Below are 12,732 nucleotides of genomic sequence, written 5' to 3' on the forward strand. Positions count from 1 at the left end.
TGTTTAAATTTCAAGAGGAGGAAAGAGAAAATTATTTAATCCAAAGTTAATATTCATTTAACGTAGGTTAAATTAAATTCAAAACTAATATACCTTCTAAAGCATCTGATATGTTCTCTTAGGTCATTTAAAAATCATCTGATATATTTTCTTAGGTCATTTATTGGTACTAAATACATACACATATGAGTGTTGATAGAGATATAAATTTAAAATCACAAAAGGTATAAGAAATACATAACAAAATGGAAGGTTTGCTTCTGATTGTGTGTTCTCACAAATATTAGTAATTCAAATGTGTACTAACAAAAATATAAATTAAGATGGCAGGAAGCTTCTTATTTTCTTGATATTTTTAATCCCCCAAAGGGCATCCAAATCCCAACAGGTGTAGATACTGGACCACTACAAGAAGACCTAGGCACAACTCCAAAACGATAAAGATAATCTAACATTAGTTCCACCAGATAACAGGTCACTTCTAAGGTTTAAAGAGACGATTAATCAATGATCAAAATATTTAATGATTGCATAAGTACATATAGAAGGACACAAACAAGTATGAGATCTTGCGCTTGCCTTCCTTGTAAACAAAACAAAACAAAACTATTTTTTAGTCTGATAAAGCCAAACTGAACAATAGGAACAAGTGACATAACCATTGGCGAGGGCGGGGACATCATTTCAAAGACAGATTCAAAGAACAACTAGACATGATGGTTTATTGGCTGTAAAGGACAAGAGACAGAGGAGGTATCCAAAGTCTTGAGCATAAAAAAACTGGCAAAATAATGAACAGTTAAGACGAAGTCATAAGAAGCCTCATCTTAGATACCTCTACCACTGGTCTCCACTACTTCTGACCAACTACCAAGTACTTCTGATACTTTCACTTAAACATACTCCTAAATGTTTTAAATTTCTAAATTTAAAACATGCTTTTTTTTTTAATTTATTGCTTAAAGTATTACAAAGGGTATTACATATGTGTCCATTTTATCCCCCCGCCCTAGACAGTCCCCTAGCCTCTTTAAATATGCTTCTTTTCTTTTCCATTTCCACACTCGCTGCCCTAGCATAGGTTCACTTATTTCAATTAACACTTTTCTAGTTTTCCTGATTCTAGACTGATACTCCACACACCAACTCCCTCCAACACAACTCTTATCCCATTTTAAAGAACTCTTTATTAACAAAAAGATCTTGTTACATCCTTGTTGAAAATTCTTGTTTTATTCTAATTTGAAATGAAATCTAAAGTATTTTTGCATAATATACAAGAACCTTCACACGCTAAACCTTATTTATATAACTGCCCAATCTCATCTTCCACATTTGCCTTTCTGGTGGCTTATCCTGCAGTAATATGAAACCACTTATGGTTCCTAGACACGTGTCATGCCCCCAATTGATTATACCTTTACTAGAGGCCCGATGCACGAAATTTGTGCAAGAGTAGGCCTTCCTTTCCCTGGCGGCTGGCAGGCACCCAGGACCTGGGCTTCCCTCACAGCCCCGACTTTGTTTGGAAGGACATCCGGTGTAATTAGCATATTACACTTTTATTATTATAGATACTTGTTATCCGCACTGCTTGGAAAATCTTCCCACAGCTTTTTTTTCTTTCTTTTAAAATTGTGGACATTTTAATGAACTTCCTTCCATGTAGCTTTAAGCTACCAGGACATAGTCCCCACCAACACCCTTAATCTTCTTCTCAGCTCTTCTGCTCAATGATTTGGCCTCCACAATGACAGGCTGCTTTGGGAGCTTTCCCCTCCCAGAACTCTGTAGTAGCCAGATCACACCATATCAATGATAGGAGAAACTCCAGTCTTGCTTTTGGCAGCATTTACCCATGTCTGCTCACTGACCAGGGTACACAGTTTATCAAGGTTGACGGTTGGGCAGAAGCTCTGGTTCCTCTTTAAGTGGTAATGCCTCATATCAACTTTCCCAAAGTAACCTGGGTGATGCAAGCCACCAGCATTACCTCGGCCCCCTGAGTGTTTCCTGTTTGCCAATGCGGCCATGGCCATGGCTCATGTGGCCCTGAAGTTTTGGGGTCTTCCTCAGTCTGGATGGCATGTTGGTGGCCAAGAGACAAGAGCTTCCCACAGCTTTTCTGTCTAGAAAACTTTTCCTCATTCATAGAATGATCCCTACTATATAAGGTGCCCCCCTTTCATTTCACCAAATAAACTTAGGCAGACCTTTACTATTTTCCCGTTTGCTTTGTGCATGCAATAAACACACACACACACACACACACACACACACACACACACACACACACCCCAAAAAACGCTGCCATAATGGAAGTAATCATTAACGTGTCAATTGTTTTTACAACACTGAAGAGGAACCATTAAGTTCAATTCTACCCCAACATTATCAGCCCAGGGCCTAACATATAGTCAATACTCAGTAAACATGTGTCAAATGAAAGAAGTTTGATTTTAGCATCGTAAGTCTAGTTAGATAACTGGGACTAACAGGCACTTGGGGGAAAAGGGCAGGACTAGTATTATACATATTGGAATTAAACACATAAAGGTAAGCTGAGGGAATGAAATATCCATAAAAGAAGCAGAATATAGAACCCAGGGACTGAAATTCTGTACTAATAAATGGGTAATAAGCTAATTAGACCGGACATCTTCCAGACGTCCTTCTGGAAAAAGCCACGGTGGCAGGGGCCGAGGCAGAGGTGGTTAGGGGTGACCATGCCGGAAGGAGAGAGCAGTTAGGGGCAACCAGGCCAGCAGGGGAGGGCTGTTAGGGGCAAGCAGGCTGGCAGGGGAGGGCAGTTAGGGGTGACCAGGCTGGCAGGGGAGGGCAGTTAGGGGCGATCAGGCAGGCAGGCAGGTGAGCGGTTAGGAGCCAGTGGTCCCGGAATGGAGAGAGTGCAGGTTGGGCTGAGGGACCGCCCCCCCATGCATGAATTTCATGTACCGGGCCTCTAGTGGAATATAAAAGCTTAGTGGGGGAAAAAGGCTTAGTGGAAAAGAGAAAGAAGAATATAACAGGTAAACATGAAAAGATATAAACAAAAAAATTATGAGACTATAGAAAGAGAACTCAGTGCTATGATTTATCACATAGGTAAGAAAGGGAGTGGGGGTTAGAAAGAGCTTCCAGAAGGGGTTAGGGTGTCAGGTGCCAGACATTTATAAGAGCAAAGAAAAAATAACATTCAGAGGAACTGAGTGCATTTTATACATAGCACATTATTGATAACCCCTGCAGTCCAGAAGAGCAGGGGTGAAAGTCAATTTCAAAGTGGTTAAGGAACAAGTGAGTAGGAGGAAAGAGAATTATTATTAGCATAAGAGAGTTTTATTCTGAGACTTAGAAACAGTATCAAGAATAAATTTTGTCCTCATAGCAGGAAAAATATACTAAACTCAAACTAATAAAAGCCAGCAGAAACATCTTCTTCAACAAACCTTTGTCAATAACACAGAATACAGAAAAAGCAATACTCCAAATTTGCTTCCCCACATTGAATACTGGTCCAAGACAGCATCTTTTAATTCGGATAAACTTCCGAATGATCTTTTCCTGGGGGTGAAAAGAATTAAATATGAGAACCATCATAAGGTTTACTACATTCGTAAATGGGAAAATTCTTAAATTGTCTTATACATTAAAAATGTATATATACAAACAGGAGATTTTTGTGTCTTAAATTTTCAAATATAAATTTAGCCATTAAAAGCAAAAGCTATTGCTGACAACTGTCACTATATATAATAAACGCCATTAAGACAGAATGTATACTTGGTAGGGAATGTCTTCATCCCTTAGGTGAACTATCTGGCACCAATAAATTCTTCAATAATTATACAGTTATTTAAGGAATAAAGTGGCCCTCTTCAAAGATGAGTTTAAGAACAAACAAAATTTGACTTTTGTACATTTGTAACTTTTTTAAAAAATTAATGTTATATTTCAAATGCCACCTATAATTCTATCAACATAGCTATCCTCCCTTTTATTTTGTAATAAAAAGTTTAAATGATCTAATGAAGACATGGCAGCTTTAATGAAAACTATAGAAAGTATATTTTGATAAACAATAAATAACTCAAACACTTATTCTACTAGAAACCTTTATACTCACTCAGGACAGAGAAACATTAAGCTAAAATTATTTTTTCATTGTCAGGATGAAAAAGCTTTTAGTGTTATAAAAAGTGTATTTTGATAGTTAATTTAGGAATTTGAATAATTTAAATATACATTTAAAAATTATTTCTTAATTTGAAAACAAATTAATCTCAGGCATATAAATCTAAGTACCTTTCCCCAGTATGAACAAAATTAAAATGGCAATGTGTCCACAAGGTAAGTATTTTAAATGATCCAATGTTACTTACTGAATTAATGCATGAAATCGCTCAAAGCCAAGCTCTTCGACAGCCAAGGCAGCTATACATAAAAGACACTTTTCAGCACTACACATGGCAAATAAATGACACAAGATACACACAGCAGGCTGTAAATACTTTCAAGCAATCAAAATTTTCCCTCTTTACTCACTCCCTTAAAATCCTCAGTTTACTTTAAACTTTAGTATTATATAAATTTATATTTCAACATTTTAGTTACCATGATTATACCTAAAATGGACATAATACTGAGAATGTAGAAGTATTAAATAATACACTTCTTTTCAATTCAGTTATGCTAGGATCGTTTATAAAATATGAAAAATCATAGTGCTTCACACATCATTGTAACGTGTCCTGCACTTTCATATAATCGTTCAATCCATATATCCAAGTAAAATCATCTAGCTAACCTTCCTCTTTATAATATAAATCTTTACATTGAATGCTTCATTATTAAACAAAATGCGTATAAAAAGGCATAGCATTTTGAAACTATACAGGTTCAAGGACAGCTTTAAGTTTGTTTCCGCATTAATTAATATAACTGTTGAGAAGTTTTCAGTAACTTACTTAGATTACATTTATTAATACAGCACCATTATAAATTTTTTTAAAAATCAAAGAAAGCACTTAAATCGAAGGTAATGCTTATTTAGAACTTTTCTGAGTGCCAGGCCCCTTGACAAATGCTCTACTGGTCTTACCTCACTTAACCCTCACAACAACCCTAATAGTCCTCATTTCGCAGAAGCGGAAACTGAGGCACTGAGAAGAATCCTCTCAAGTGCACACAGCAATAAACAGTAGAGCTAAGATTTCAATCCTGAGAGTCTTGGCTCCCCAAAGATAAAGTCTTTAAAGATGAATAAAAATGCCTACTCAATTTATCACAATGAACAATTTCGTATGTGCTTATATCTATACTAATAAAATGGTAATATGCTAATTAGACTGGGATTCCTTCCAGACAAAGCCATGGTGGTGGGGCCGAAGCAGAGGTGGCTAGGGGCGATCAGGCCAGGCGGGGAGGGCAGTTGGGGGCGAGCAGGCCAGCAGTGGGGGGCAGTTGGGGGTGATCAGGCTGGCGGGGGTGGGGGGCAGTTGGGGGTGAGCAGGCTGGCAGTGGGGGCAAGCAGGCTGGCGGGGGTGGGGGGAGGGGCAGTTGGGACAAGCAAGCCAGCCAGGAGGGCAGTTGGGGGCCATGAGGCCAGCAGGGGAGGGCAGTTGGGGGCCATGAGGCCAGCCGGGGAGGGCTGTTGGGAGCAAGCAAGCTGGCGGGGGGGGGGGGGCAGTTGGGGGCAAGCAGGCCGGCAGTGGGGGGCAGTTGAGGGAGACCAGGCCGGGAGGGGGGGGCAGTTGGGGGCGATTAGGCCGAAAGTGGGGGGCAGTTGGGGACGAGCAGGCCGGCAAGGGGGCACAGTTGGGAGCCATGAGGCTGGCCAGGGAGGGCTGTTGGGGGCCATGAGGCTGGCCGGGAAGGGCAGTTGGGAGCAAGCAGGCCGGCTGGGGAGGGCAGTTGGGGGCAAGCAGGCCAGCGGGGGGTGTGGGGGGGAGGCAGTCGAGGGCGAGCAGGCCGGCAGGAGGGCAGTTGGAGGCGAGCAGGCTGGCAGGCAGAGTGGTTAGGGGTGATCAGGCAGGCAGGCAGGTGAGTGGTTAGGAGCCAGCGGTCCCAGATTGTGAGAGGGATGTCCGACTGCCAGTCATCCCCCAAGGGGTCCCAGATTGGAAAGGGTGCAGGCCGGGCTGAGGGACACCCCCTCACCCGTACACAAATTTCGTGTACTGGGCCACTGGTATATTCATAAAGCAAATCTTAGTACTTTCAAATATTAATTCTCAATTTTTGATTTACAATTTAAAAGGTCACATTACGTTACCCTTTCAAAGTCTTGTATCAATATTCAAATGTTTGAAATTACTTTTTAAAATCTTTAAAAATCCAATGGCTTAAGTAATCTTTTAATTTGTGTGGGAAACAAACTGAAATTGAACCTGATTGTTCATTATTGCAAACAAGTGTGCGTTACCAGAAGCCAAAACTATACACACCACACAAGCCAATGAAATTAATGTTTGTGCAGAATGTAATATTGACAATGGGGAAAATAGTTCACATTTAAAATTTCAGGATAAAATAAAAATTCTACCTAATGTTTTCCAAATTGTACTAATTTTCCTGTACCTGATTATCTAAATAATTTTACAGGGCATACACTACAAAAGTTGACATAAAGATAGTAACTTAGAGAAAGGAGGCAAGCAAAATAAAAAACTTAGCAGGCAGGATGATGGAAAAATGTAAAACACAAAAAAAAATAGCTGGAAATAAAGGAAAGAACAGGTAAAACAGGTTGTTATATGGAATACAAATTTTAGTGTAAGTTCATTTCATTTATCAACATCTAAAGTAAATTTCTTAAATTTTCAGTTAATAAAACTTTTCAAATTTATAGATAATAAAAAAGCAAATTTAAAATCTGGTTTTATTCATGTCCACTTTTAAAATGAGGCAAAGTAAATTGAAAAACCAGTAAAATATGTTTTTTGAAGAGGAATTTAATATAGTCTGCCCATCTAAGTTAATTCCTGAAGTACCAAATTTAACGTATCATGAGGCCACTCAACCTATTACTATGAAATGTACAGCACAGTCCATAATAAGTACACAGTATATACTAAGATACTAATAAAAAATGTTACAAAAAGATCTTACTATTTTCTTATATTTGAATATAAACTAACTTTAAGCACCTAGTCTTTAAAATAACTTTTAATTAGTTCAACTATTATTGTCAAAATGTTGATTAACTTTAATGAAACTATTAAATATGCTTACATGCAATCCAGTCAAACCTAGAAAATATTTAAAAACAATCTTTCTTTTTAATCTTAATGACATTTTTTACTATCAACCTAGTGAATATTTTCCACTCGTTTCCTTCAATTGTATTATCAACTCTAAAAATGTTAAATTTTTTGAGAGGTTATATTGAAAGGCCTGAAAATAAAAACGTCATTGAACTGTTTAAATTTTTAAAATTCTTCCTTGCAAATGTGCTATTAGAATTCGCCAATGTAACTGCAGAGGTAGAAGAGAAAATGCTGACATCACAGACACATTTTAGCTCAAGGAAGCAATAGTGCATCACAGACAGTCCTATAGGGAAAACAGGATGTATATCACAATCAAAATTTACTTTCTAGGAATCGGTTGTCTAATTTCTTTAAAAATAATTTCCAATGTTAATGAAATGCATTATAGGTAGAATAAGTCACTTATTCTATATAAACACTTGGAAGTACCAATTATCAAAAGCCAACTGCTAGTAAGATAGGTCCTGGAAAGAAAAACCAGACAGCAACTTTTTTAATCTAGTTTCTGTATCACTAGTTCATTCTGGCAATTTTTAGGCCAATTACATAAGAATTTTCAAAGGCGAAAGACTACAGAATATATTATTTTTATAATGAGAATAGTTATTTAGTTTATTTTGAAGAAAAATCTTCAAAGTACAAAAAACTTAAATGAAGGCAAAATTAAAACTCATAATTAAAATTACTTTAAAATAATTCATATACAGTAACAATATCCAAAAAGTTCAGGAGAAATGGAAACATAATGGAAAAAAGAAGTCCCCATCTTTGCTCTATAAAGTAACAAAAACTATTTTAAGAAATTTTCTGGGGAAAAAAAAAAGCGTTTTCTTCCCTAATGCCAAAGTAAACATTAAGGTATTTGAAATTAAAGTATATATAAATACATTCTTTAAACTTTCTAAATGAGAGTTTCAAAGCTCACAGAGAATGTCATCAAGCAGGAGAATTTTTTTTTTTATGTAAGAAATGCATTTTTTTTTTTTTACCCCAAAAATGAAAGCAAAAAGAAACAAATGCAATGTCCTTTAGCAATTAAAATAATCAAAATGAGCCCTAACCAGTTTGGCTCAGTGGATAGAGCATCAGCCTGTGGACTGAAAGGTCCCAGGTTCAATTCCAGTCAAGGGCATGTACCTTGGTTGCCGGCACATCCCCAGTAGGGAGTGTGCAGGAGGCAGCTGATCGATGTTTCTCTCTCACCGATGTTTCCAACTCTCTATCCTTCTCCTTTTCCCTTCCTCTCTGTAAAAAAAAATCAATAAAATATATTTAAATAAATAAATAAATATAAAATAATCAAAATGGAAATGAAAAATACTAAGGCTCATGAATTAAGCTTCTGCTGAAAAAGAGACATGTTATGAAATTTTTAATTCTTTTTTCTTTAAAATTGTCAATAGTTTTATTAAAACAAAGGTATAAGAAATTACTTTAGGAAAAAAATGTATCTTACAAGAAGAATGTTCCACTTGGCAACTAGACTCTGCAGGACTCCCAGAAATACTAGCATTTTCCTCGGCTGTCTTTCCTCTTAACCATGAAACCAAGCAGTATGATCCAGAGTTGTCACAACAGGCACTTTCTAAAATATCACATAAGGTGTGACAAAGGAGTTCCTTCCGCTCTTCCTCTAAAAATAACCGAAGTACAAATTACAATGGTTTCCTTTGGGAAAAAAATCCGGGCGTGAATAACAATCTTATGAATGTTTTCATTTAATGAAAATCAAGCATTCCAAGTGGGGGGAAAATCCAAACAACTGATCTGAAATTATATTTTAGAAAAATAATGTGCTTGAGGGTTACAATGTCACCATTACTAAATATTTCCATTACTGAGAAAAAGAATCCTATTTTCTAGAAAAAAATATGCTACCTGATACAATCAACTCTTTCTTACCTGCAAATGAAACATTTAAGTCATGAGGTTTCCTTTATTGTAGAACCAGGCACAACGTAAGGGCCTGTTGAGACCTTTTTTCCCCCCATTTTTGAATTAATCTAATGTCTTTGATCTTCCTGTCCCATAGAGTAAGGATAATGAGATAACATACCCTCAGCACAAACAATACCACAACCTATTAGATGAGCAGGGGCCATTGTTGTTATGCTGCATAATATAGAAGCTACTAATACTGTATTACAGTGATTTGAACTACAGATTTTGCACAAATGCTCAATTTCTTCCTGAACCTTAGCCACCTTCCCCTTTTTGAGAAGTATTATTGCTTTCTGAAACTTTCAAAGAGGATAAGATGTATACATAGCCTATGTAAAATTGTGTGCTACAGGGAAGTTTCTATTTCTCCTAATAGATTTAAAGTTCTTTAAAGGCCGGAACTGGGTCATTCATTTTATAACCTCCATAGCATATGACATTTATGACAATGCATATACATTTTTTATCAATAAGAATATATTTCTGTGCAAGCAATCTAAATGGTTAAATGTTGATGTTAATATTATCTCTTGAATAGTTTCTTCTCTACTAAACTTTATTTTGCATTCCCACTATTAATGAATAAAAAATACATGACAATGATACTTTTAACTCTTAAATTCAAAATCACTATGAGCATGGTTTAGAATGCAAGTTGTTTTGCCCTTATATACTAACTGGGATTATAATATATTCTACCTCCTTTCACAAGGTATTGTGAAGTCACATAAAATTGTGTAAGATTTTTGTAAGCTGTCAAGTGAATTATCAGGTAGTACCATACCGCTCTCTGACCTAAGCATATTGCAGAAGCTACAGCAGCTTCATTTGCAATTTAATTCACAATTATTTGCAATATTATTTGCATTGTGTAAGACATTATACTAAAAGATGCAGAAATACAAAGATAACTGAGTTCCTGCTCAGAGCTAAGACAAAACAAACATAAAACAATTATTCCTTATACTATGCTGTAATTTAACAGTTTAGGGTGCTCTATCCTTATTTTATCAAGAGGCCAAAACTTTTTCCCTTAGTTATATTATCCTGTCAAATGTCTTGGGAATACCAAATTGGAAATATATGCATTTAAAAATTTGGAGTCACTGACCATGAATCTTCCTGAAATATCAAAAATAAGAAACATGCTCAGCTGGTGTGGCTCAGTGGTTGAGCATCAACCCATGCACCAAGAGGTCATGGGTTCGATTCCCATCAGGCTATATGCCCATCTTTGGGCTCGATCCCCAGTAAGGGGCGTGCAGGAGGCAGCCAGTCATTGTTTCTCTCTCATCAATGTTTCTATCTCTTTCTCCTTCTCCCTCTCTAAGAATCAATAAAAACATAGCTTTAAAAAAAAAAAAGAAAGAAAGAAACCTAAGGAAAAATATCTCATTGATAGTGCACTTTTTAAGAATAGATCATTTTAACTTAACTATTGCCAATGAATGTTGCATAGGTTACCTGTAAAACTGAGGATGGAGTAAATGTTTATAAGATAGCTATCATACCTGGGCAATCCCTCCAAGAAGACTTCTCAGAAGAAAACAGGAGCTTCTTCAAAAGAAATGCCTTTATACAATTAAAGCAATAATTATTACCACGCATCACAAATATACCTTATATCATTCTTTTATTTTAAAATATAAAAAAACTAATTTGCACCACCTTTCTAATCTTTTGCATAGCACTATGAAAATTTCAAACGGCTCCCCTTCACATTCAACAGTAACTGAAGACAATTATTTATCCAGGATATACTATGATAAACTTAATTCTATGTCCATAAAATTCTTCTTCTTTCATAATATGTATTTCCTGATAAACAGAAGAATTGACTCAAAATCAGACACATGACTGGAAACTTAAAGAAATGTAAAGTGAAAGCCCTATAAAACAGGAATAAGTCCACATTTCTCTTTGATTCCTTGGAGGAAAAGAAATCTAAATACAAGAGTGATTCTGCACTATTAGCTCTGATTTGTAATACAAGAATACCACTATGAGTCATCACTCTATAAGAAGCTTCTAACTTCCTGGTTTAAATAAAACAGCTGTAAGATTTAATGCCGAAACCGGTTTGGCTCAGTGGATAGAGCGTCGGCCTGCGGACTGGAGGGTCCCAGGTTCGATTCCGGTCAAGGGCATGTGCCTGGGTTGCGGGCATATCCCCAGTGGGAGATGTGCAGGAGGCAGCTGATCGATGTTTCTCTCTCATCGATGTTTCTAACTCTCTATTTCTCTTCCTTCCTCTCTGTAAAAAATCAATAAAAATAAATAAATAAATAAATAAAAATAAATAAAACAGCTGTAAGATTTAAGAGAAAAAAACAAACTGGTTTCTAACCTTTCCTTACATGAACCAACGATGTTACATTGCTGATTTAATAGAAAGTACTTCAGGGTAGTACAGTGTTTCCTTCTTAAGCTGCAGTTCAAGGGCTACCGCATCCTAGTCTTATCTAAAATGCAAATTCTTATGCCTCCATCTTTTGTATCTGAATCTCTAGGGGGCAGATTCAAGAAAAAGAGGTTACTGTGATGATTCTGATTTATATGCGTTTGAAAGCAGTAGTATACAATGTGATTATTTTCCATTTTAATGTTTTCCCACAGAATTCATAACAGTAATTCTTAATCACCAAATTTCTATCAAGCTATCAAAATTTACATAAATATTATTTCATGTTTATACAACATTACTGTACATTAAGTTGTTTGCAATGTTTTTGCTGCTATAAATATAAAAGCTATTTCTTGACTACAACATTTCCCATATTAAAGGTTATTTCTTTAGGAAAGATTCACAGGGAAGTACAATTATTACATTTAAAAAAACTGCACTATCATGGTTCCAATTATAATGTAAAATTCCTTCCAAAATCTAAGTACAAATTTGTACTATATAGTGATATATGAGTATGCCAGCATATCCTACCTTACATATACTGGCAATTATTTTCTATTTAAAGATTAAAAAGAGTAAGCAGTAGACTCTAGTTACAATTTTATTTGTACTTTCTTGGGTTCCTACTGAGGTTGAACATCTTGATTCTTTGGCTGTCCATCACCACTTCACCTGTTCTGATTGCATATACATGCTCATTTCACCTCTGGGGTCTTTGTGTTTTATAACTAATTTGTTCAAATTCTTTGTTTAAGAAAGACAACATCTATTTATTGTTAATATTCACTGCAAATGTTTTTCTGAGTCTGGAACTCATACTTTCTCTTAGATGGTTGACAATATATTATTTTTAGTTTTTCTGTGGTTTAATATGACCTTAAGAATATATTTGGTATACGATATGAGATTATCTAAATTCATTTTTCTCTCTCCAACTGCCAACCAGTCATATCAGTGACATTCAGTAAACTTCATTTTTCTCCACCACTGATTACTTGGTTCTATAATATGACTATTCTTTTAGCAATAGCGCATATCTTATTTTTTATAATTTAAAAAGCTTTAATATCTGGACTTGCTCATTTCCCTTCATTATTAATGGTTTAGTTTTGA

General features: G+C 36.0%; 1 protein-coding gene and 1 pseudogene across 5 annotated transcripts in view; both read right to left on the reverse strand.

Moving 5' to 3' along the window:
* MINDY3 (MINDY lysine 48 deubiquitinase 3) overlaps positions 1 to 12,732 on the reverse strand; it is a 103,312-nt gene that overhangs the window by 72,420 nt on the left and 18,160 nt on the right. For 2 of the 5 annotated variants that reach the window (XM_036352214.1, XM_036352205.1), the window contains exons 3-6: positions 10,724 to 10,784; positions 8,728 to 8,904; positions 4,383 to 4,434; positions 3,450 to 3,564 (exon numbers count right to left, since the gene is read on the reverse strand). In XM_036352214.1, coding sequence (XP_036208107.1) covers positions 3,450 to 3,564; positions 4,383 to 4,434; positions 8,728 to 8,904; positions 10,724 to 10,784 — 405 coding nt within the window. Of the gene's footprint in view, positions 1 to 3,449; positions 3,565 to 4,382; positions 4,461 to 8,727; positions 8,905 to 10,723; positions 10,785 to 12,732 lie in introns of those variants that run through there. The other 3 variants (XM_036352224.1, XM_036352234.1, XM_036352243.1) reach the window with 3 other exon arrangements.
* LOC118677262 lies at positions 434 to 2,725 on the reverse strand (annotated as a pseudogene).

The sequence above is a fragment of the Myotis myotis genome, unplaced genomic scaffold, assembly GCF_014108235.1.
Source record: "Myotis myotis isolate mMyoMyo1 unplaced genomic scaffold, mMyoMyo1.p scaffold_m19_p_1, whole genome shotgun sequence".
NCBI classification, from domain to species: domain Eukaryota; kingdom Metazoa; phylum Chordata; class Mammalia; order Chiroptera; family Vespertilionidae; genus Myotis; species Myotis myotis.